This window comes from Physcomitrium patens, chromosome 25, assembly GCF_059467195.1.
Source record: "Physcomitrium patens ecotype Gransden chromosome 25, ASM5946719v1, whole genome shotgun sequence".
In the NCBI taxonomy this organism is placed as follows: Eukaryota; Viridiplantae; Streptophyta; class Bryopsida; order Funariales; family Funariaceae; genus Physcomitrium; species Physcomitrium patens.
In genome coordinates, this window is record NC_143434.1 from 10,089,502 (window position 1) to 10,110,869 (window position 21,368).

Here is a 21,368-nt window from a genome sequence, read left to right on the forward strand (position 1 = left end):
CTACACTCGCTCGCACATAAATCTCATAAAGGAAAACGAAAAAACTCAATTTTAGGCTTCCAGCCCATAAATATGAGAACGGATGAATAAGAAGAACCAAAAAATCATCCAAAATGGTTGTGACCAAACGTGTACAATACTGGGTTCGTTCCCATCTTCGTTCGTTCGTTCGTTCGTTCGTTCCTTCCATGTTTTCGTTCGTTTCAATATCTAATTTTCCGGTTATGCCATCGTCTCTTTGAGCTTTGCTTTCTTGGCACTTCCGTGTGTTGTTTACACTATTCCAGCTCTCTCCATCGCTGCGTCTCTCGATTCTCCATTCCCCTCTTTTACTTCGCTGCTGCATGCTCGATGTCTCTCGCCCTACCGTCCTTTGATTTTCTAAGTCGTTTTCGTAGGATTTGGTAAAATCTGCACACATTCTGTCACTCGACATGCAAGTTTCGTAATTCTTCTTGACTGTGTTGATCGGCAATCGCTGAGCCTTTGTGTTTGCGAAGACCGATCTACTTTCTGTGTAATTCAGTCACGACTGATGATGTAGGGACGGTGTGTGTATGTGTGTGTATTGCTCTCTCCTTCTCTTTCTCTCTCTCTATCTCTTCATTCCTTCCGGTTTAGAAGCTGCGGATATCCAGTTCTTCAGATTATTCGGGTTTACTTGCTTATTGGTTGTGCCGATTGGAGCCGGTCATCCTTCATCGTTAGTTTTCGGATTGATCGTGTCTTCTTAATGTAGTGTTTTACCGATGCGCAAGTTCCGTCAGTCCTTGTGGGTGACAAACGTCGAAAGCCTCAGATCATCTGTCCAACTTCTAGAAGGATTTGTTTTTGACGAATCGTGATCAGCTGTGTAGACATCGATAAAATGCGGACGTGTTAATCTCTGGTACGAATACCGTAGGATTACTGGTGGGATTGAAGTTGAAGAAACGGAGCGAATTCTAACTTCTTAGTGATGACTGGAGATTTTCCTGCAACTCTGGGTATGCCTGGTCCCTTGCAGTCCAAGCCTGAAGACTTAAGCCATCCTTGCCAAGAGCAGCTTCCTGAGCTGAAGTATTGTATCAACGATAATCCACCTTGGCGTACGTCCTACATTCATATCCTTTTGCTTTTGACGTCCCGTTTATGAGCAACTGTTAAGATACCGATTTTAGGACGAGTTTAACATGCGCACGTCAATGGATTCTCGTTAGAAATGAACGTAGTGATTGTGGTCATCCTCGTCATCTTGTCGAACCACACACATCAAATCATAATTGACCAGTTCAACAAAGCACCGTCTGCTTTTAGCAAAGTTTTGAATAGAACAGGAAGCTGAAGATTAAGGTTAAGTTTTTGAGTATTTCTACAAGGTTACGTACAACGCGCTGAACTTTAAAAGTCAAGGTTCTAAGTACAGCTTATATCCATCCCGTATCTCAAGATGTCTTTTAGCTTTCAATCGCAGAGCCAATATTCCTTGGTTTTTCTCATTTTGAGAATCACGAAACAATTAATGTGGTGAGAAAGCTGGGTTAAAACTGGTAGTATCCGCTTGATGCGTTAGTGCTCAAGGTAAGTGCACATCGAATTCAGTGGTAAATGGTCTCTCTTACAATGTTCGAGCATCATATATGAACTCATCGTCCAAATTTTATTTCTCACTCAAGATTTTACTGTAAGGAACATTCCTCGTCGTGGAATTGGAGGTCGATATGTTTTGACATGTTGGGCATGATTTTAGGAAAATTCACTGGTGCTGGATTGTCTAACTGCTGTTGGAGGAGTGGTTCTTATCAGTAAGTGTTGTCGAGTACAGAAACCGCCGACCTGCGATACTAACATAGTGCAGTGCAAGTCTAAGTGTGTGTAACAACATGGAGTAATTTCCTTCCTTTTGTGGTTGAGTGGAAGCCTGTGATTTCCAAGCATCAGTTTTCAAGCCTTCCATCATGTAAATGTCAAAGCACATCACTGCCACTATCTATGACTCAATAGTTGCATCTCTCACCTCCCGTGTGATCAAAGTAAGTGCCAAGGATTACTGCGTTAATTTCGCTCAATTTTCTTATAATTCTATATTTCTCAATAATTGTGTTTAATTACTATTTTCTTGCAACAGCGGAGGCTATTGCGCTTGGGTTCCAGCACTATCTGGTTATGCTTGGATCATCAATCATGATTCCTAGTATCCTGGTGCCCATGATGGGAGGAAATGATGTAAGAACTGAATGTTTATAAGTTCATGAGATCTTGATTAACTTTTGCATTCTTTTTCAGGTCACAGCTTGTATAGCGTTGAATGTAGGAAATTTGTAGCAGTTATGCTACCTTCATTTCCTCAACTTTAAAGATGTTTTGTAATCAGCTGGGGATGAAAAATTTGAGATGATTCTCTGATAGGTTTGGAAAATCTTCGCATACCATGAACTTTACAGGCAGACAGGTCCAGAGTTATTCAGACGATTTTGTTCGTCTCGGGTATCAACACACTTTTACAAACGACTTTTGGAACTCGTCTGCCCACTATTGTTGGCGGCTCCTTTGCCTTCATAATTCCTACAATCACGATTATCAACTCCGACAATCTTCTCAGTATTGATGACGACAATGAGGTTCTTTCTACACAAATCCTTCATACTACAGTGTCAATACTATCCATTGTTTATTGCTCCTAATTTCGTTCTAATTTAAGGAAAGTTTCTGCAAAATATGGGTATTGTTTTAAAAGTCTAATTTAATAAACGAGAAGTAGAACTTTCAAACGGGACCTGTATCTTCTTTATTAGTTTGTTCTTCTCTGCTTCAAGTGTCCTCGTTCTTATCAATTAAGAAATTTCTGTTGCACATGAACAGAGGTTCTTGCGTACAATGCGTGCTGTTCAAGGTGCAATAATAGCATCCTCAACTATCCAAATTGCTCTGGGCTTCAGTGGGTTGTGGGGGATCCTAGTTAGGTATCCAACTCGGCATTCCCTTTTAATTTTGATTGAATCGTTTGCTATAATAGTCCCCTCTCACATTTCTGAAATCCAAAGTCATCATCCTACTGTGCGCTAAATTTTGTCACAATTTAGTATATAAATTTACTAGGAATTTTTTTTGTTGCTTCGAACTGATCATGCTCGATGCAAGAGGAGAGGGTCAAGTTGTTAAAAAAAATTCTCTTCTTCAATCACCATAAAGTCAGCAATTTATTACTTTTCTTTACTTGAATTGCTAACTGTCGTCAAGTGTGTGCTGTCGACCTACAATCATTGGCATTTGGAAATTCTTGCAGGTTCTTAAGTCCAGTGTGCATCGCTCCCACTATAATCGCAGCGGGGTTGGGTCTCTACGAGTATGGCTTCCCAATGGTGCGTAGTTAACTCTTACACTGTTTCGGTTTTGTTTTCTACATATTCTGTTCTTAATTTATCAGTAACCCTTGGAACATATGTTAGCCCGGAATAATGTTTTATCTTTTCAATACTTCATCAGAAACAACTGAAAATGAGGAAGTTTTGATGATGGCTATCACGAAGGTCGATTTAAATCTTTTTGTTCATTTACTTACAAAAATCTAGGTATACAGATGTCAATTTCAGTTTTAGTATCTGATAACATAATAAAAAGCAATCCAATGGTGTGTGTGTGTGTGTGTGTTTCAACAGGTAGGCAAATGTGTAGAGATCGGCATTCCGCATTTACTTCTGGTTCTAATATTTTCTCAGGTAGCTTCACCTGGCTCTATTTCAGCAGTGTAAAGTTAAATTCATGCAGAATATGCCACGATCTTCTATATATGCTTGTACAGAAAATGTATTCTCTTTTGAATGTTTAGCAATTTTAAAATTCTTTATGTCCAGTTTTCTTATCAGAGATTTTTTTATTTTCTGTCTCTGAGACCTTTGTAGTTCTTCTGGAAATTGGGTGTACCTGACATTCTTTGATTTGAGCAACTCCTTCGGTGCAGTATTTGAAACATATTAGGTTTCGGCATCAGCCAATTTTTGAGCTCTTTCCAGTCATGATTGGCACAGCTATAACTTGGGCATATGCTCATCTCTTAACTATGAGTGGAGCATATGAACATGTTTCTCCAAAAGGAAAACTTCACTGCCGAACAGACCGAGCGCATATCATCGGATCAACTCCTTGGTACAAGTCATTTCCATTCTCTTATTTCCATTTTCAGCTATACATAATTTTTTATCATTGCATGAATAATTACAATCCAAGCCTGTGCTAGAAATTTGTAAGGCATGACTGATAGTACTTCTAACTTCCATTTATGGATCAATCATATATGTGTTACAATTTTGCAGTTATTGAATTAAGTAGAAGCAGAATTCTCAATCATGTAGAGAACGTTACTGAGAATTTCTCTATAATCACTTCATTAGGATCAGAATACCTTACCCTTTGCAATGGGGAGCTCCAACCTTTGATGCTGATCATGTATGTGGAATACTAGCAGGAGCTGTAGCAACCTTGATAGAGGTGACATCATAATACCAGACGAATTATAGATTTTTTGATAATTAAAATGTGTGAATTCTCAGTATCAAATTATTGTAATAAGTAAGGAAAGATCTGTCACATTCATAAATACGGTAATTTGGTTCAAAGAACACTTGTTTTGTGTGTCAAAACAGCTCGTGCTTCTTTGTGATTTCTCTGGATAATGTGGCAGTCAACAGGTCATTTTTATGTCATATCACGCTTATCCGGCGCCACACCACCTCCACCCTATGTTATCAGCCGTGGCATCGGTTGGGAGGTAAGCAATAATTCTGGAAAAGTATGCTGTGCTGTTTTTGAATGGGGATGAAATAACTTTCACACACATACACACACACAAAATGATACGACAGAAACTCAGTTTTTAGTATCAAAGTGAGTAACCGACATCAAGCTTGAATGATGTGAATATGCATTTCAATCCTTGTAGTGAATTGTGAAATGTGTACAGCCCATGTTTCTTAGATCGTAAGTCAATTTCAGTTTCCTATCTCACTGATGACTGATTTACACTCATATAGAATGGTTAACGATCCAACACGTTTGTCATTATTGCTTGACAGCATGGAGGTCTCGTTTAGGATCAAGGAATAGATCAAAACGGAATATTAGATTTATTGTGTCTTGAGGGTAGTCCACCAGTTAGGATTTATGATGTTTAATTATGGAATTGTAGTTACCCAAGTTAATTGATCTTCTTGCAGGGTTTAGGAATATTGATGGACGGAATGTTTGGAACTGCAGCAGGATCAACTACTTCTGCGTAAGTACAACAATAATAGCGGTACTTAAAATACCAGTTCTGGTACTAATCAACCATTGAAAGCTAGACCTTCAATTATCAGAAAAAAGCTGTGTCATGTCAGGAATTTAATAATTTTTTCTATACTTCTGATAGGGAGACAATCGGATTGATTGGATTGACGAAGGTTGGGAGTCGTCGAGTTGTGCAAATTTCTGCAGGATTCATGATATGTCTCTCTATTTTGGGTAGCCGCCAAACTTATTCAACTTTAAGATTGTTGATCTTTCAAGCCAGACATAAATACGTGAATGCTATCATTTAATTTCTTTTTTTTCCAACTTGATTATAACTTGCAATATGAATCTGCTACAATTTTTTTATGATTGGATTAAACGAAAGATAAACTTATATCGACCACACGAAAAAATTATACATTCAAGACTAAATGAATCAGTATGATCATTATCTGAAACAGGAAAATTTGGTGGCATCTTTGCATCTATACCCGTACCCATGGTGGGTGCAGTGTTTTGCATCATGTTTGCATATCTAGGTATTTCTTTTAGATCCTCAACTATTCGCCACTCCACCTTGTATATATATCGTTTTTAAGCTAAAGCCTTAAGCTTCTGCCTCTTGACCTGAATCCTTCCAGTATATTTGACTTGACCAGGAGCGGTTGGCATATCCAGTCTTCAATTTTGCAATATGAATCTGCAACGGAATATCTTTATTATTGGATTTTCAGTTTTTATGGCATTCTCAGTGCCACAATACTTCAAGCAATACACATTGACAGCCGGTCATGGTCCATCCCATTCACGTGCACATTGGGTATGTGAAGGCTTTCAAGGAAGGAGTTGAATGCTATTGATTCTGACTGCTGCTTATTGTTGTGCGTCATTTTCTTTCTAAACAGTTATTAGGCACACTTTATCTTTTGCTCCAATAGATTATTGAATTTTTAATTCCTGAAGTTCACAAATGTTCTAATAGTATGACCTAATTCCCAATAAATCTAATCTGAAGAAAATGATTATATTGTGGACAGTTCAACGATACTATCAACGTGCTGTTTTCTTCAAGCGCAGTTTTAGCAATGATGATTGCAACAACTCTCGACCAAACACTCAAGGCATCACGAAGGGACCGGGGTTTACTCTGGTGGGACAAATTCAGTACCTATGGTTCAGATCCTCGTAACCTTGAGTTTTACAAACTGCCCATGGGTCTCAATAAGTTCTTCCCTCCAACTTGACGCACAACTGTACTGTTTGAAGACCATCCATTTCTTTAAGCAAAGGTTCAAGTAAATAGGTTTCATAGAGGAAAATAATAGAATCGCATCTGTACCAAGTTGAGAAACTGAATGACTTAATCTAAGGAATAATTTGTAAGAGGTTCTCCTGATTGTTCATTCACTTGTTATTTGTATGAGCATTCAATCGACCTTAATGGATAAAATATGATTGCATTCATTAGAGATTACTTTATCTTACATGGGTGTTCTTTGACGTGAAAAGGTGACGATGTCTCCAAAATAGGTGACTAATACGCCTACTTGAATCGTGTTTTATTCAATTAACGCCCTGCTGAAAGCTGAGCATGTTAATCGTAAAGGTACCATGCCCAGGTCAGTCTAAATCCTCACCCAGTCGAAGGTACCACAATGCCATTGTACTCTATCTTCACCAGACCCATCAATCGACTGCAAGCATTCAAAATAGACGAACAAAGGTGAGACCTCCCTGAATGGTGTAGTATTGCTCAGAACTAGTGACTTTCGCATTAATATCAAGTTCCGATATACAATATCAACCACCCTACGCCTCCAGCTTCAAAACTTGAAAAGATTCCATGATCTTTCTCAAATCTTGCTGCTCTAAGTCGGCTACATTCTCAGGTACCTGAAGTCGCAATTGATATAACCTACTGTTCTCGACTCCCAATACAGACAGATAGCGTCGACTCCACTCAAGCTTTGCGACGCGATCTCCAGGCATCACAGCTAACTGATTGTTGTTGGCATATGAACTAGCTACCACCTGCTTATTCATGTAACAAAACAGTCGTATTAGACGTCATTCAACCTCTCGCTGTAATTCTTCATCTCTCTCCCACCTTAAGCAAGCATTTGTAATCGAACCCCCATCGTCCTAGCCCCTTAGTCATACTGCCCCTTCAATACATTTGCTGCAAAGCTATTCGACAACCTTATATCCACAAAATCTCTGAAGGTTTTGTGCGCCCTGACATTGACGTTTGGCGATCTCTAAGATTTGTAGACCAAGAGTTCGTATGACAGCTCGAGTTTACAGACTGTGTACAAGACAGCACTGGGCAGGGTTGTGGGCTTCTCCAATGTCTTGGAATTGACGAGAGGAGGAGAAAGAACATGACGCAGATTCGAAGGAGAGGATGGATAACGAGAGGACGCAAGTTGTGGAATGAGGGTTCACACTGATATAAAAAAAAAAAAAAAAAACAAAAAAAAAAAAAACAAATCTAGCCTCTGCAATATTCTCAAAAAAAACCAAGGTATGCTACACGCTCGCAATGACTACTCCCGATCTGGCGCATTCATGATTTCAAAACAAGGGGAGAACATTGAAATTCATAATGCACACCTCGACTTCGTAATAGAGCTTGCCGTCTCCGCCAACTCTGGACCTGGTGGCGGTGATATTTGCCTCTCGACGAACACCAATTCGGGTCGACATAAACTCCGTCAACTGCTGCTGCAAAACCTTCTTGGCGGCTTCCTCGGGAGGACCTAAATCCTCCACACTCTTGAATTTCGAGGAGGAAGGCGAGCTCATTTCCACCAAAACATTCTCGTCGAGGTTGACGGGGTCCCTGAAGAACACATCCGCCCCCGCTCCTCGCACTTGAATCCACCCCGAGGGGTAGCTGAATGCGTACCCATCCAATCTGTCCACATATTTCCGGTACGTGGGTATTTCTGCTCTCGCATCCAAGGCTTCAGTCCCACTTAACGACATGTAGCCCGCCAGCAGCCCACCGAGCACAGCTCGCCTTGACAGCCCCTCGGCACCATCCTCTTCCTTCTCCTCCAAGCCTCTACTGCTAGCTTCTATTACACCCCTGCCTAATTTCCTCACTTTACGTCTGCAACCCACGACATAATGAAGTGGCGAGAAGCCAATCAATGAAGAGGAAAACGCAGGCGACGGAGCAGCGGCGTGGATTCGACTATCCACAATTCCAACCCCGCCACTCAAAGCTCTTGCAGTCAGCGACATTGCCATGGATTGAGTGAAGCTCCAACAGACGGAGCTCATGCCATAGCCACAACAACCGCTCTCATTGTTGTGTGGCCGTGAAATTGTCTCTCAGTTCTGTCTGAGGACTGGCCTTAGTCGTGGACGAGACGCTCTGGGCTGAATAGTTTTCGAAGCTTGAGTGGATATGGCGGTTCGGCACCAAGCGCCGGAAATAGGTCACTTTCTGGCCATGGGATCAGTAACCTATTTCCGGATTCCTAGATAGCCACACGACATGTAGCATTCCAAATTGTTTCCACGCTTTCGATCCTCCGAGAGTTCAGTTTTTATCTACCTTTGCTCCAAAAAGTAGATATTAGCGCTAGAAGGAGGCCATCTTTTCATCACCATTCGCAGAGATTAGCAGGTTAGTGGGAGCTTTGGAGTGGTAAGATGATTTGCTGGCGGAACAAGCAAATTTGTTTGGCGAGTAAATTGTGTGATATTGGCCACTTAGGATTCCGGTGTGGAGAGGTTACAGAGGAAGGTCTTTACATGCTGTGGAATCCGTCGCGTTTGTTTGAGTGGCGCGTGCATTCGTTTCTTCTCCTTTCTGACAAAGTTGGAGTCATCTTGCACTAGGGTTTGGATTTCTTGCGTGCCTGGGCTGGATTTGTAGGTGTTAATTGTTGAGAGTGTAGTCGTGGAATTAGATCGCGTCGTGGGAATTCGGACGGGTGCCGGTTGCCTTGCGATGAAAGCCTAGCGTGGCTTCTTAGAAATTGAGGAGGTGGGGTCTTAATCGTTTGGATGGTTCAAGAATCTGGGGAAGGGGAAGGGAACGGGGGTGGAATTTATGGTTTGGACTTGGTGCTGGCGCTAGCAGAGGTGCAGGGAAGACAGAAATTAGCATCAAATATGGCGGATGTGTTGGAGGCGATGGGCTTTCCGAGAGAATGGTGTGAGCAAGCACTAAGGCGCAGCAGTGGGATTGAGCCGGCTGTGGAATTATTGTTGCAGTGGCCAGCAGATGGGGGTGCCCCTTCAACGGCAGAGGGTCCGTCTGCGTTGCCCTCGCCACTCTCTTCATCGCATCCTTCTGGTAGTGTGGCCGCTGATTCTACCGTCACCGACCCCGTGAGTCCAGCAGCGAGATTGGATGCGGTTGTCCCAGATGCAGGTGGCGATGACCAAATTCACGGTTCTAATTCGACAGAGCGCCTGAAGGTCATTCTGATTTCTAACTTATAACTTGTGTGCATTTTAACATATACCGCAAGGAATCTGTTGCTGGATGCCATCTTTCTTCTTTGGAAATGGACATACTTTACAATTTCATTTATTTTGAATTCGAAATCGATTTTTGGTGTGGTTCCTTGCTTCAACTGTTTTGATTCTGGTCTTGAGCATGGCATGTTTGCCGATCCTTGACAAGATTACTTGAGCAGTGTTGCTGCTACTATTTGAAGGCTGAATGGGGAATAAGAGATCGATACTCAGAAAAGAGCATGTTGCAGAGATTTCTTATGACTTCGACTTCCAGTTTGTTTCTCAAGTGATTTTGTGATCTTTTTTCAGGTTCATGATGAAGGGTTGGAGAAAGTGAAAGCTCGAAAATATATGGTGGATGGCAAAGTCAATGGTAGGTGGCACGGGCAGCTTGCTGCTGCACCGGCGTTGGCTTCTGGCTCAAATTCCGGTGATAAAGCGGACGCAGTTTCGGTCGAGCTTCATATTCGTTGCTCAGGGTATCCAACCATAAAAGGGACTTTCAGTGCAGGTATCTAGTGCTACATGATCGTATTTGGTTGTGTTTGAATGAAGTTAGATAGGTTGTAGGTAATGAGGCGTTCAGCCAAAATTCAAGCAGCTTCCTTCTCAGGTTGTAAATGAATTTCAGAAATATATTTGATTATTATTATTAGGTGCATTTCTATACGTGCGAAACCATAGCATGAATAGATGTCCAGGCATGCCTATGGTGTTGGTGGCTGTGGATGCTAGGTGCAACTCTGAAGGAGGTGCGAGACTTTTACCTCCAACAGTTGCAAAACCCGCAACTGCAGCAACCGGTGGGAACGCCATCAACCATGGTGACTAATCGTCAGTGTAGAAGGACATCTCGTTCTAGGGGCAATGCGGCAGTTGTATCTTCCGAGAGGTTTGTTAATTATCTGTTCTGGTCTTTTCACGATGTAATTAGCTTCGTGCTGGAAGAACAATGAAGTTCTGATCAAAATAATATTTAATCTTCTTTCTAAAATTTGGCTGAGCCATGACGTGCCATGTATAAGACACTGGCAATGGCTAATGAGCTCCTTAATGCAGCAATGATGCTTTAGGTGGCATAGACCTTCTAAGATTGGACGTGTTACAGATGTTGCTCTTGTGTTCAACCACTTACGGACTTAAGCATCTTGTGTTGAGAGGCTGCTGTATCTTTTTTAGAGGCACGTTGGAATACTTAACTCTCACTTTATCAGGTTCTTTTGTGATTCTTGTTGATCAAGTGGTGTTGGGTTGGATATTGGATGGTCTGGACAGGGTTTCCCATAGATCAAGAAAAACTTCAAGATATGCTGATCCATCTTCAAGCGCAACCACCTCTTGCGACCTTGCTACAAAGAATTTGTACTTCTTGATTCCTTTTCCCCGAATAGTGTTTGATACAGGTTCGACTCTGCCCCAGGTTACCTTTCGGTTCTAGCCTTTTGGTGTTACCACTTTGATTGACTAGAAAGAGCAGGTCCCGTAGCGGCACATTCGCTAGCAGCTGGTTTTTGGAGATGGTGCTGTTGTGATGATTGTTGATTGTATGGTTGCAGAAGCGTTGATGGAGACAACGTTGAGCGATGCAAACCTTTTTCCTCGAGGAATTCTTACTGCACAGTTCAAAACTAAAGAGGACTCTTCAACATCAGAGCACTTTAACAATCCGCATGAATTTAGTGAACCTTCTGGAAAGGGTGTGCAATCCTGGCATGCACATGTGCCCGCTTCCCAACTCCTGCGAGATAATAATGTCTCTCGACGTGTTGAGGACGTGGTAATGCGGGAACGTCGACTAGAAGCAACTCCAGAGAGACATGGCATTGGGCAAGGCTCTGAAAGAGCGACCAGTGGAACTGTAGATGTCGGTATTGCAGCGACGTCTATGTCAGCACCAGCAGTTCTACCTTCGGTGGCAGCTGCCTCCATTTCTGTAGCCCGCAGTAAGGAGAGAAACTTGGAGGTGGATGGTGAGCGTGTTCGGCATCGTGAGCTAGCTTTGCAAGCAGCGGCTAAGAGAATGACGGAAGCAGCCCAGATGTTTCGAGAGGGTTTTATGCCTGATGAAGAACTTGCAGGAGACATTTGCACACCATCAGATTTACAACCAGTACCAACAATCACTAGCAATGATGAAGCAAGATCTATTCCTGGGAATCAAGACTGCAAAGGCAAGCAAGTTGCAGATTGTGGTACAAGTCAACCAGCTGAGGTGCGGGTGCAGGATATAGGAAGCAACATTGTTGGTTTGAGAGGGCGGATCCCTCGAACACGCTCGCCTCTGCCGTCTCCCTCCGCCTCTCGGCCGGAAAAGTTGCAGCGCATCGACGAAACAAGAAGCAATAGCTCTGCTGGGGAGAATGGCTCATCCTTTTCTGCAAGGTACATACTTGTTGTGCCATGCCGAGTAAAGCCTTAACTTAGTTGTCTTCATGGTTCCGATGCTGGAAATGTCCACTCAAGTGTCATTTTGTTCATGTTTCGTGGCTCTTTGTACCATAGGTTATGTGTTGGCAGTTTATGGTTTTAGGATGCCTTGAAAGCTCCTCTCAGTTTGTGTGAATGTAATAGAATCGGTAATTTTGTTTGAGAGCTGCAAAGTCACTTTTTCGTATTCTATTCGCTGGCAGTGGACATACTATAGATTGTGCTGGTCGAAGAGGGGAAGTTCAAGAAACATCGCCGTCTGAAAGGTTGCATATAGGATCCCCTGGCAGTGGAAGTTCTGCTGTTAGTGAGCTAAAAATACGGCTGGAAGATGGGAGTGTTCTTCAGCACACATTTCCTGCGTGTAAGTGGTGAACGATCATTTCTTCCCTGCGTGATTATAGCTGAAGCTTGCGCATCTGGCGAATTCTTGAGTTAAGTATCACGTCTTAATGATTCGGTTGTTTTTGTGTTAACACAGATACCACCCTACTGTCTGTTTGCGAGTTCGCTATTCCAGGAAGATTTTCAACAGCTGAACATGGGCTTGTATGTATTATTATAGGATCTGAAATCCCTTTCCTCCACTTTCTCTTGATCAACTCGCAGAATGATTTTGGCACCGTTCTTTATTTGTTTGACTCTAGTAAGGTAGTTTTTATTTTTATTTTTATTACTATAGCAATAGTATCATTAAATTTGAAGTTCTTGTTTTTATTTGCGTGCAGATACTTCCGATTACAGGGTCTCAATTTTTCGAAGGAGAAGGTTTGAACTCAACTTTGCAACAAGGTACAGCTTTCACCGATTTAGAGCTTGTAAGGTCTTGGAATCAGTAGTCGTTTGATGATTTCATCATTTGAAGGTGTCTCAGTGTGCAAAGTATTGGTGGGCTGCGCAGTGGGACTTGTCCCTCGCGGCGTGGTACACTTACAGAATTTGACAAGCAGGGGCTTAGTGACTCGAGGCAGGCGTCGGACACGACGTGTAATGAGATATCACCAGAGAGACAATGGACCCGAGCCTGAATTAGAACAGTTATGGCAAGACTTTAGCCGCCACATGAACACCAACCTTACTTACGAAGAGTTGGTTGAGCTCGAAGACAGCATAGGTCGAGGTAGTCTCACTGCATCTTGAAAGATACTTCGGGAAAGTGATGGAGCTGTTGGAAATGCACGTGTTTGCCGTGAAACTTGGTTTATTGGCGAGTTTGTGTTTATTCTTAGGCAATTTTTTTTGTCTCCACACCTTCCTTTTCAGTGCTTAACGAACTACAACACTGACAATCAACTCTGCAGTATCTGAAGTATTTGATGCACCTTTCTTAGCAGCAGTTGCATCTAATGAAGTAAGAATGCTAGATGAACTGTGTCTAGGTGAGGTCATCTGAGATTTAGACTTATAAACTGACTTCACGAGTTCTTGCTCGTAACAGTGAACGTTGGAGTGCCGGAGGCAACAATAGCGGAATTGCCTACACACACCGTTTCTCGAAGTGCTGGAGATATTTGTATCGTGTGCTTGTCAGAGATGGTAGAAGGTGAGGAAGTTATGGTGCTACCGTGCGTTCATACTTTCCACCCTGCTTGCATACGTCAATGGCTGCTGCAGTCCACTTGCTGCCCAACATGCAAATACTACATCTCGTAGTTAGTGTAGGGATAATGAACGTAGAAGTTGCACTTGGGAATACAGAGTACTACGAGAAGGACATTGATATGCAAATAGATTTTGGTGAAAAGTGCCACAGTTAACCGGAAGCATTGTAAAGAATTCTTGAAAGAAAGTGAAATTGGCATGTAGAAAGAACCCCCTCCTTTCCGGAGGCGTGTTTGTGAAAATTTGTCCTGGTGTTTCTCAAACGGCAGTTTCTTGTTACTTTCATAATTCTTTCTTCGAAGATGGAAAGTTTTTATAGTGTAGAATAGACGACATTGAAGGACGTTAATTTCCCTTCTTGTATTGCAAGAATGTAGAGGTTGTTGAGGGGGATGGATTATGATAGGTTAGGGTCTTACCATGAGAGCCTGAATTTAGAGTTGGATGAAACCAGTTCATCTTGAGACACTGGGAGGTATGTTAGTTCTGTAATTTCACTGTGGCTCTTTAAAGCGGATCATGTTGTCTTCATGATAATATGACACCCAGCTAGTGCAGTTTTGTGTAAACAACTCGACTGCGGGCCGACAGAATATTTGACCAACTACCCACGCAGCATGGCTGTGCTGTCTATCTTAACAATCAGGAGAACGTGATATAAATTGGCTCTCCTGGAATTCTCTCATCCATTTACACTCAGTTGCCTTGAAAGCTGTTTATTATTACCTCCTCCATTTCTCTTGCAAGTGCTACATCTTTCAGCATCGAGTCCATGGTCTATTTCAAGACGAGGTGAATCACAACAACCTGTGAATTTGCTCAACTTGGAGTTGGATGAAGAACAAGGGTGACTACTAGGGAACCGTCCAGCAGTCTGCAGACTTGTTACAAGACCTCGAAGACGAAAACCGCCCCGTCGGTTAATGTTGCGCCCGACGATGGTAAGCCTGTGCTTCGACTGTGGAATGCAGTTGGCATGAGCTTCCCAAGCGAATTCGCGCCTCTCGATTATCACGTTTGTGGCATCAGACGGTGATCTCTAATGCCCTAGTGTCTTCAACAAAGAAATATCTGAACATAGTAGAAGTTTTACAGATTCACAGCCGCGTACAGCGAGCTTGAGTCATAAAGCCAGTTTGTAAACTTGAGGATTAATGTTCAATTGTGGATTTCCACACTTAGAAACAGATGAAATAAAGTGTAGTATTTCTATTTCGACACGTCTAATCAATTTGCTTGCAAACAACTTCTTTGGCTTTTCTCTTGGGATATTTTTCTTTCATTAACGTTCTAGTTAATGTACGCTAGTGGAGACATTCCCATCACTAGTTGTTTCTTCGTAGGTAATCTTCAACGACTTGGTTTCTAAAGCAAATTATGCCTTGAGCAATAAACTCATGCATCAATATCCCTTATCCTGTGTGTGAAAAGCATCAATATGTTCCATAAATTGGAGAGGAATCTTAACTGATTGACTTCCACTAAGGGTATGTATGTAAGTGTGTATGTGTATTTTGCACACATACTTTTATTGTAAAATTGAAAAAGTCATCGAGCTAATTATTGGATTTGTGCTTTTTTCATTTCTGAATTTAGATAAGAAACCCATGTTTCATCAAATGCCTTCAACTCCATCTTGGATATGTCTTGATTAAATCAACAGAGTCTTCAGATAAGTTCAATGAAGAGATGCCAAGACCATGGGGTAGAAATGAGGGAAGGGAGATGCACCCGAGAACCGATTTTGGTCATGTCCTTCCAATTGTTGATCGAGACAGCATGAATGCTTCCTCGACATTTGGCCAAACTTCCATTCCGCTTGCAAACGAAGCCAATTGCACAATCGTGTTAAAACGAAGCCAATAACACGAGATTTGCATCCTCCCTAGCTGGGATGCACACCCCCTCCGAACAACAGTGCGGCTTATTTTCAACGACAAACAGAGGGAATCATGTATAACGAATTACTAATTCGTGTTTTGCCATTGTTCAAAACCCTAATCCCACATCTTAGCTACGATGAACAGACAAAAGATCTTAAGGGTATAGAGAACATGCTAAAGACAATGGATAGTCTTAGTAGAATGTTGGATGGATGTATTCATCAAAGGATAGAAGTTATCCATTAGGGCAGCAGCCACCATCTATAAGTAATAAGTGTTGGAAGTGTGGAATATTTTATTCCATACTCATTTTGTGTGCAACCTTGTTGATGCTAAGTATTAAGACTTCATAGTGTTTGTTCTTCAATAGGTTATGGGCCGACTTACCTTTAGTTGTGAGTTTTGAAGTTCTATTAAGTCTTACTTGTTGTAAGGAGTAGATCTTTTGGTAGTTGTTGATGTTAGGATTTGGTATCATCTTATTCCATTGTTGCATCTACTTCTTGATGTAATTTTGTTCTTATTTGTTGTTAAGTGCATTAATAGTTTTGGAGGTTATTAGATATCTTAGAATATTTTTTTTAAAACACTAGTATTATATTTCTTTGTTGATTCACATCAATTGTGATTTAATATTGTGGTTTTATGTGGTAAACTTTTCTTGAGATTCTCTTATAGTGATAAAAAGTGTTTTATAAGATTAAAAGTATTTTATGAAAGAAGAGAGGTAATTGAGGAGTGGCAAAGCTTAAAAAAGAGGTTTAGATAGAATATAAGATTTCTAAGAAGTCCTATAAATAAAGTTGATAGTGATTAAAGAGTGTTATTATTAATTCACTTACAAAGTGGGCATTTTGGGTTTCTAATGAAGCGATAGTTTTTTTTTGATTTTGAGAGTTCTTTTTTTATCTTGAAAAAAGAGTACAAATGTTGTGAAAAGAAGACTTTTGGCAATAATTGCATCAAATTTAGTTGATTCCAATTTTTTACATGTAATTGCTTGCAATGGATTAAGAAAAGCATAGAAGACTCTTTGCAACATCTATAAGAGTAGAAATCTTGCTAACATTCTATGGACAAGGAAGAAGTTCTTAACAGTAAGAATGGAAGAAGAAGATGACCTCATGACTTATGTGAATAAGATAAAAGTACTTGCAAACTAATTAGCAATTATTGACAAGCCAATTGATAATAAGGACATTGTATTGATATTGCTCATGAGCCTTTTGGAATCCTATAACTTCCTCATTTTGGCATTGGAGTCTATCAATATGAAAGATCTCATTATGAATTATGTCACATCAAGACTTGCCTATGAAGTAATCAAGAGGAAAAAAAGAGAGCTCCAAAATGATGATTTGGATCTATTTTTAAGACAAGACAAAAGTAGTTATTTTTACCAATGTGATAATTCAAAAAGTAACATAAAAAATTACTATATTTGTAAAAAATTAGATACTTATGAAGAAATTCTAATAACTAAAGTTTAATTGAGAGACAATGGTATAGTACAAGCCATTGAAATTGAATCCATTGTCGTAGAAATTGTTGTGAAGGGCCAAATGAAGAAGATCAAATTAAAATAAGTCTTATATGTGCCAAAGATTAAAAAAAAAAAAAATTTGGTGAATAAACTTATATCACCTAGTTGTAAAATTCAATTTAATAAGAATAGATGTTTTATAAAGAAATTTAATAGAAAACATGTTGCCAAAGGCCTTAGAGATAGCAATCTCTACTTCATCAATTGTAAGAAGTTGGATGGAATAGAAATGGCAGCATTTGCTGATTTTCTATAAGATCAAGACAAGTTTGAAATTTGGCATCAATGACTTGGTCATTTGAATGCCAAAAGCATAAAAGAATTTTAATCCATAGTAAGTGGCTTGAATCTTGGTCAATTCGACTACAATGCCTTGACACTTGCTTGTAAAGATTGTATACAAGACAAATAATAAAGGGGTTCATTTCCAAGAGGAGTTGCAACAAGTGCAAGCAAATTATTGGAGATTGTGTATTTTGATGTTTATAGATCAATGAAGACACCATCAATTAGAGGAGTAAGGTACTTTATTATATTTATTGATGATTTTTCAAGAATAGTGTGGATTTATATCTTTAAGGCCAAGAGTGAATATTTCTCAAGATTTAAGGAGTTTAAGGCTCTTGTAGAAAAACAATGTGAAAGCAAGCTCAAAATATTACATATGGATAATGGAAGTAAGTACATATCAAAATATTTTGATGAATTTTTGAAGATTCAAGGTGTTGAAAGACAATCTTCTATTTTCTATACTCTACAACAAAATGGAATTGCTAAAAGAGTAAATTGCAGTATTGTAAAGATGATAAGAAATATGCTTTATGCACAAAATCCTTGACATGAGTATTTGGTAGAAGCAATGATAAATGTAATGCATATAAAGAATAGGTGCCCAACAAGTGCATTCACATCAATGACTCTAGAAAAAGCTTTGAATGGGAAGAAACCTTGTATTTTATACATGAGGATTTTTGGATACATTTCATATGCAAATGTACTAGATTATACGAGGTCCAAAATTGATGCAAAGGGTAAAAAATATGTATTTGTTGGATATTAAAAAGGTATTAAGACATATAAGCTTATGTATTTAAAAACCAAGAAGATCATCAAGAATTGTAATATTGAGTTTTAGAACATAAGAGTACTTATGAACACTTGGAAATGTGCCAAAGTGGGAATAATGATATGTTTATGGACACATCTTTAATTTCAACAAAAGAAAAAGAAAGAAATGATGACATTAATGATGGTAGAATAAAGATGAAGAGCTAAAGAAGGTAGACCATAATGTACCTATAATTGCTAAAACCAACAATAAAAATAATGAAGATATTGAAGATGATGATGAGTATCAATCTTTGAATGTGAAGAAAGAAGTTTTAAGAGAGAAGAAGCTTACAAGAAACTTTGGAGTGAAAGAAGGTGAAGCTTCATGAAGTGGAAGGAGATATCTTTTGAGAGATAGAAAACAACTTGGTGCATAATAAAAGAACCACATCTTTTGTCAAGTAAGTAAAGAACATGCCAATATTGTATTCTTTGCTCATCCATTGAGTTTGTGTGATGCAATGAAGTCTATGGATACTATGAAGTGAGAGAATGCTATGGAAGAAGAGTACAAATCACTCATGGACAATGAAATATAGAAATTGATCTTTAATTCTTTGTAAGTAGGTGTTTAGAACCAAAAGAGATGCAATAGGCAATGTTGTGAGATACAAATCTAGATTGATTGCCAAAAGCTATTTACAAGTTGCTGGTATTGATTTTAATGAGACATTTAATCCCAAGGCCAAATTCACCACAATTAGAATCATTGTTGCAATTGGGGCAATAATAAACTTTGAAATGCATCAAATGGATGTGAAGATGGTTTTCTTAAATAAAAATCTAAAAGAAAATCTCTATATGGATGAACTTCAAGAATTTGTAGAAGAAAGGAAACAACATCTTATTTGCAAGTTAAAAAAAGTCTTGCATAGACTCAAATAATTACCAAAGATATGGTACCAATACATTTATATATTCTTTATAAATGAGGGATTTGGAAGGAGTAAATCTAATCATTTCTTATATGTGATACAATAAAATGAGTTCATATTGATTGTCATCTTTTATATTGATGATTGGATCATTTTAACTAATACTATAAAGATGATGGATTGGTTGAAGGCAAAATTAAAAATGGAGTATGAGATGAGTGATTTGAAAAAACTTCCCTATTGTTTAGAAGTGGAGTTTGTAAGAGATTGTGCTAAGAATACCATTACAATGAACCAAAGCAAGTATATTAAAGAAGTATTAAAACAATTTAATATGAAAGAATGTAAGCTTATTAGAATACTTTTGGAGGCTAATTTGAAGTTGATAAAGTTTATGGATGAAGAATATGTTAAAGTTGAAGGTCAAATGTAAGGTGTTCTATACAAAGCAATAATGAATTCACTTATGTATACAATGGTTGGCACAACGGTGGATCTTGCATATGAAATGAATGTTATGAACTAATACATATCAAAAGTTGAACCAATATATTAAGCAACCATCAAAAAAATCATGAGATACTTAAAAGGTACTTTATATTTCAAATTGTGCCTTGGAGGTGATAACATTAATTTGCATGGTTATTGTGATGTGGATTGAGTTAGAGATACAAATGATAGACGTTCAATAATGAAATATGTATTCATTGATGGAATAGGAGCTATATTATGGAATTACAAATGATAACTCACAATTACAAGATCAATAATGGAGGCAAAGTACATGACAGCAAGTCATGACATAATGGAGGCAAAGTACCTAATAGTAAATTATGGTATAACGAAGGCAATATGGTTGAGACAACTTTTAGAGGATATTGGAGTAGTACAAATGGAAGTAACTTCAATAGAGTGTGACAATTAAGAATATCTTATATTTACAAAGAATCCAAAGCATCGTTCAAGGACCAAGTATATTGACATTTAACATCACTTCATAAGAGAGAATATTGAAATGAGAGTAATTGATATAAAGTATTGTAGAACAATAGATATGCTTGTTGATTTGTTGACAAAGGTACTAGTAAAGGATTGACATTACATGTTGACAAAGGCATTAGGATTGAAAGCTTTTGACCAATAGCAAAGTGAGAGTATTAAAATATATAATTAAATGTGAAAGTAAAATAAATAACATTAAATAAGATATTACTTTAAGTAAATTGCTATTGGTTAAAGAGTTGACTCTAAATATATAAGAAGGCCAAAAGATAAAGTAGATGAATGAACAAAGGATCTTAAGAATATAAAGAATATACTAAAAGTAATAGATAGTCTCAATAGAATGTTAGATGGATGTATTCATAAAAAGATAGAAGTTGTCCATTAGGACAACAATCACCACCTATAAGTAACGAATGTCGGAAGTGAGAGATATCTTACTTCATATTCTCTTTGTGTGCAACCTTGTTTATATTAAGTGTTGTGACTTCATAGTGCTTGTCTTTCAATATATACTTTATTTTGGTTAAATATACTTATATGTAAAATAAATAAATCTAAATTATAGGTAGATAGATAGATAATTAGTTAATTAACACAAAATCAATGATAATATACGAATACAATCAATGTTACTTTTGTACTTATATATATTTTTTTGTTATTTATATATATATATATATATATATATATATAACTTTGGATTTTTATTTTTTATAATTTTGAATTTTATTAAATAATAATAGCTAATATCTTTTTAAAGAAGTTTTAATTCTTTTATATTTCATGTATGAAAAAATCTCTTTAAATACATTCACATGTAAGGACCACCAAGAATCAATTGGTGTGCATTGGATATTTGGGCAGAGAAATATTTAAAATTAATGTGTATTTGTATAAAAAAATTGGCCATGTCTAAAATCATTTAGCATGCTTAAGTTGGTTCTAAGAATAATATAGTTAAATTAGATAAATAATACAAGAGATAAACTAGAGCATGATTTGCCATTGAAGTTTAAAGCTTAGATCTTTAAATTAAAATAAACCATTTTTGTTGCACTAAAGAGTTGTTTTAATACATGCTTATTTTTTTAAAATGTACAAGGTTTTTGGTAAAGAAGGATTTTGCTTGTTTTATTCAAACTTGGAATAATGCATATATACAAAGCCTTTCTTTAGATTGTATCTCCTATAAATAAT

At 38.5% G+C, this 21,368-nt stretch overlaps 3 protein-coding genes across 5 annotated transcripts; 2 read left to right on the plus strand and 1 right to left on the minus strand.

Moving 5' to 3' along the window:
- The first annotated feature begins 245 nt into the window (after window positions 1–245).
- On the plus strand, window positions 246–6,630 carry LOC112277396 (nucleobase-ascorbate transporter 2). 3 transcript variants are annotated; one of them, XM_090247311.1, is made up of 15 exons: window positions 247–1,088; window positions 1,805–2,012; window positions 2,108–2,205; window positions 2,424–2,600; window positions 2,842–2,942; window positions 3,266–3,341; window positions 3,639–3,698; window positions 3,941–4,125; window positions 4,371–4,467; window positions 4,661–4,747; window positions 5,193–5,251; window positions 5,387–5,478; window positions 5,709–5,786; window positions 5,907–6,067; window positions 6,285–6,630. In XM_090247311.1, the coding sequence occupies exons 3-15, from the start codon at window positions 2,146–2,148 to the stop codon at window positions 6,489–6,491; spliced, it is 1,440 nt and encodes a 479-aa protein (XP_090103437.1). In that variant the 5' UTR covers window positions 247–1,088; window positions 1,805–2,012; window positions 2,108–2,145; the 3' UTR covers window positions 6,492–6,630. The 3 variants fall into 3 exon arrangements, with proteins under 3 accessions (XP_024365383.1, XP_090103437.1, XP_090103438.1); XM_090247312.1 differs by having other exon boundaries at window positions 1,805–1,939; XM_024509615.3 differs by lacking the exon at window positions 1,805–2,012 and having other exon boundaries at window positions 246–1,088.
- A 366-nt stretch (window positions 6,631–6,996) lies between these two features.
- On the minus strand, window positions 6,997–8,623 carry LOC112277399 (psbP domain-containing protein 1, chloroplastic). The gene is made up of 2 exons (XM_024509620.3): window positions 7,861–8,623; window positions 6,997–7,278 (listed from the first exon to the last, which is right to left on the minus strand). Exons 1-2 carry the CDS (start codon window positions 8,533–8,535, stop codon window positions 7,057–7,059), a joined length of 897 nt encoding a protein of 298 aa, XP_024365388.1. The 5' UTR covers window positions 8,536–8,623; the 3' UTR covers window positions 6,997–7,056.
- Window positions 8,624–8,767: 144 nt separating this feature from the next.
- LOC112277395 (uncharacterized) lies at window positions 8,768–13,997 on the plus strand. The gene is made up of 10 exons (XM_024509614.3): window positions 8,768–9,684; window positions 10,036–10,237; window positions 10,462–10,618; window positions 11,002–11,129; window positions 11,283–12,108; window positions 12,357–12,517; window positions 12,635–12,702; window positions 12,882–12,945; window positions 13,055–13,273; window positions 13,592–13,997. The coding sequence occupies exons 1-10, from the start codon at window positions 9,268–9,270 to the stop codon at window positions 13,804–13,806; spliced, it is 2,457 nt and encodes an 818-aa protein (XP_024365382.1). The 5' UTR covers window positions 8,768–9,267; the 3' UTR covers window positions 13,807–13,997.
- The last annotated feature ends 7,371 nt before the right edge of the window (window positions 13,998–21,368 follow it).

What these genes read in the sequence shown, in the direction of transcription:
- LOC112277396 (XM_024509615.3), top strand. Translation starts at nt 959, where the DNA reads ATGACTGGAGATTTTCCTGCAACTCTGGGTATGCCTGGTCCCTTGCAG. An exon ending in GCAGGATCAACTACTTCTGC is followed by an intron (nt 5,252 to 5,386) that starts GTAAGTACAACA and finishes TACTTCTGATAG; the next exon opens with GGAGACAATCGGATTGATTG. An exon ending in CATCATGTTTGCATATCTAG is followed by an intron (nt 5,787 to 5,906) that starts GTATTTCTTTTA and finishes TGACTTGACCAG; the next exon opens with GAGCGGTTGGCATATCCAGT.
- LOC112277399 (XM_024509620.3), bottom strand. Translation starts at nt 8,535, where the DNA reads ATGAGCTCCGTCTGTTGGAGCTTCACTCAATCCATGGCAATGTCGCTG. An exon ending in AGCTCTATTACGAAGTCGAG is followed by an intron (nt 7,279 to 7,860) that starts GTGTGCATTATG and finishes ATGAATAAGCAG; the next exon opens with GTGGTAGCTAGTTCATATGC.
- LOC112277395 (XM_024509614.3), top strand. Translation starts at nt 9,268, where the DNA reads ATGGTTCAAGAATCTGGGGAAGGGGAAGGGAACGGGGGTGGAATTTAT. An exon ending in AAAAGGGACTTTCAGTGCAG is followed by an intron (nt 10,238 to 10,461) that starts GTATCTAGTGCT and finishes TGTGGATGCTAG; the next exon opens with GTGCAACTCTGAAGGAGGTG. An exon ending in TCAGCACACATTTCCTGCGT is followed by an intron (nt 12,518 to 12,634) that starts GTAAGTGGTGAA and finishes GTGTTAACACAG; the next exon opens with ATACCACCCTACTGTCTGTT.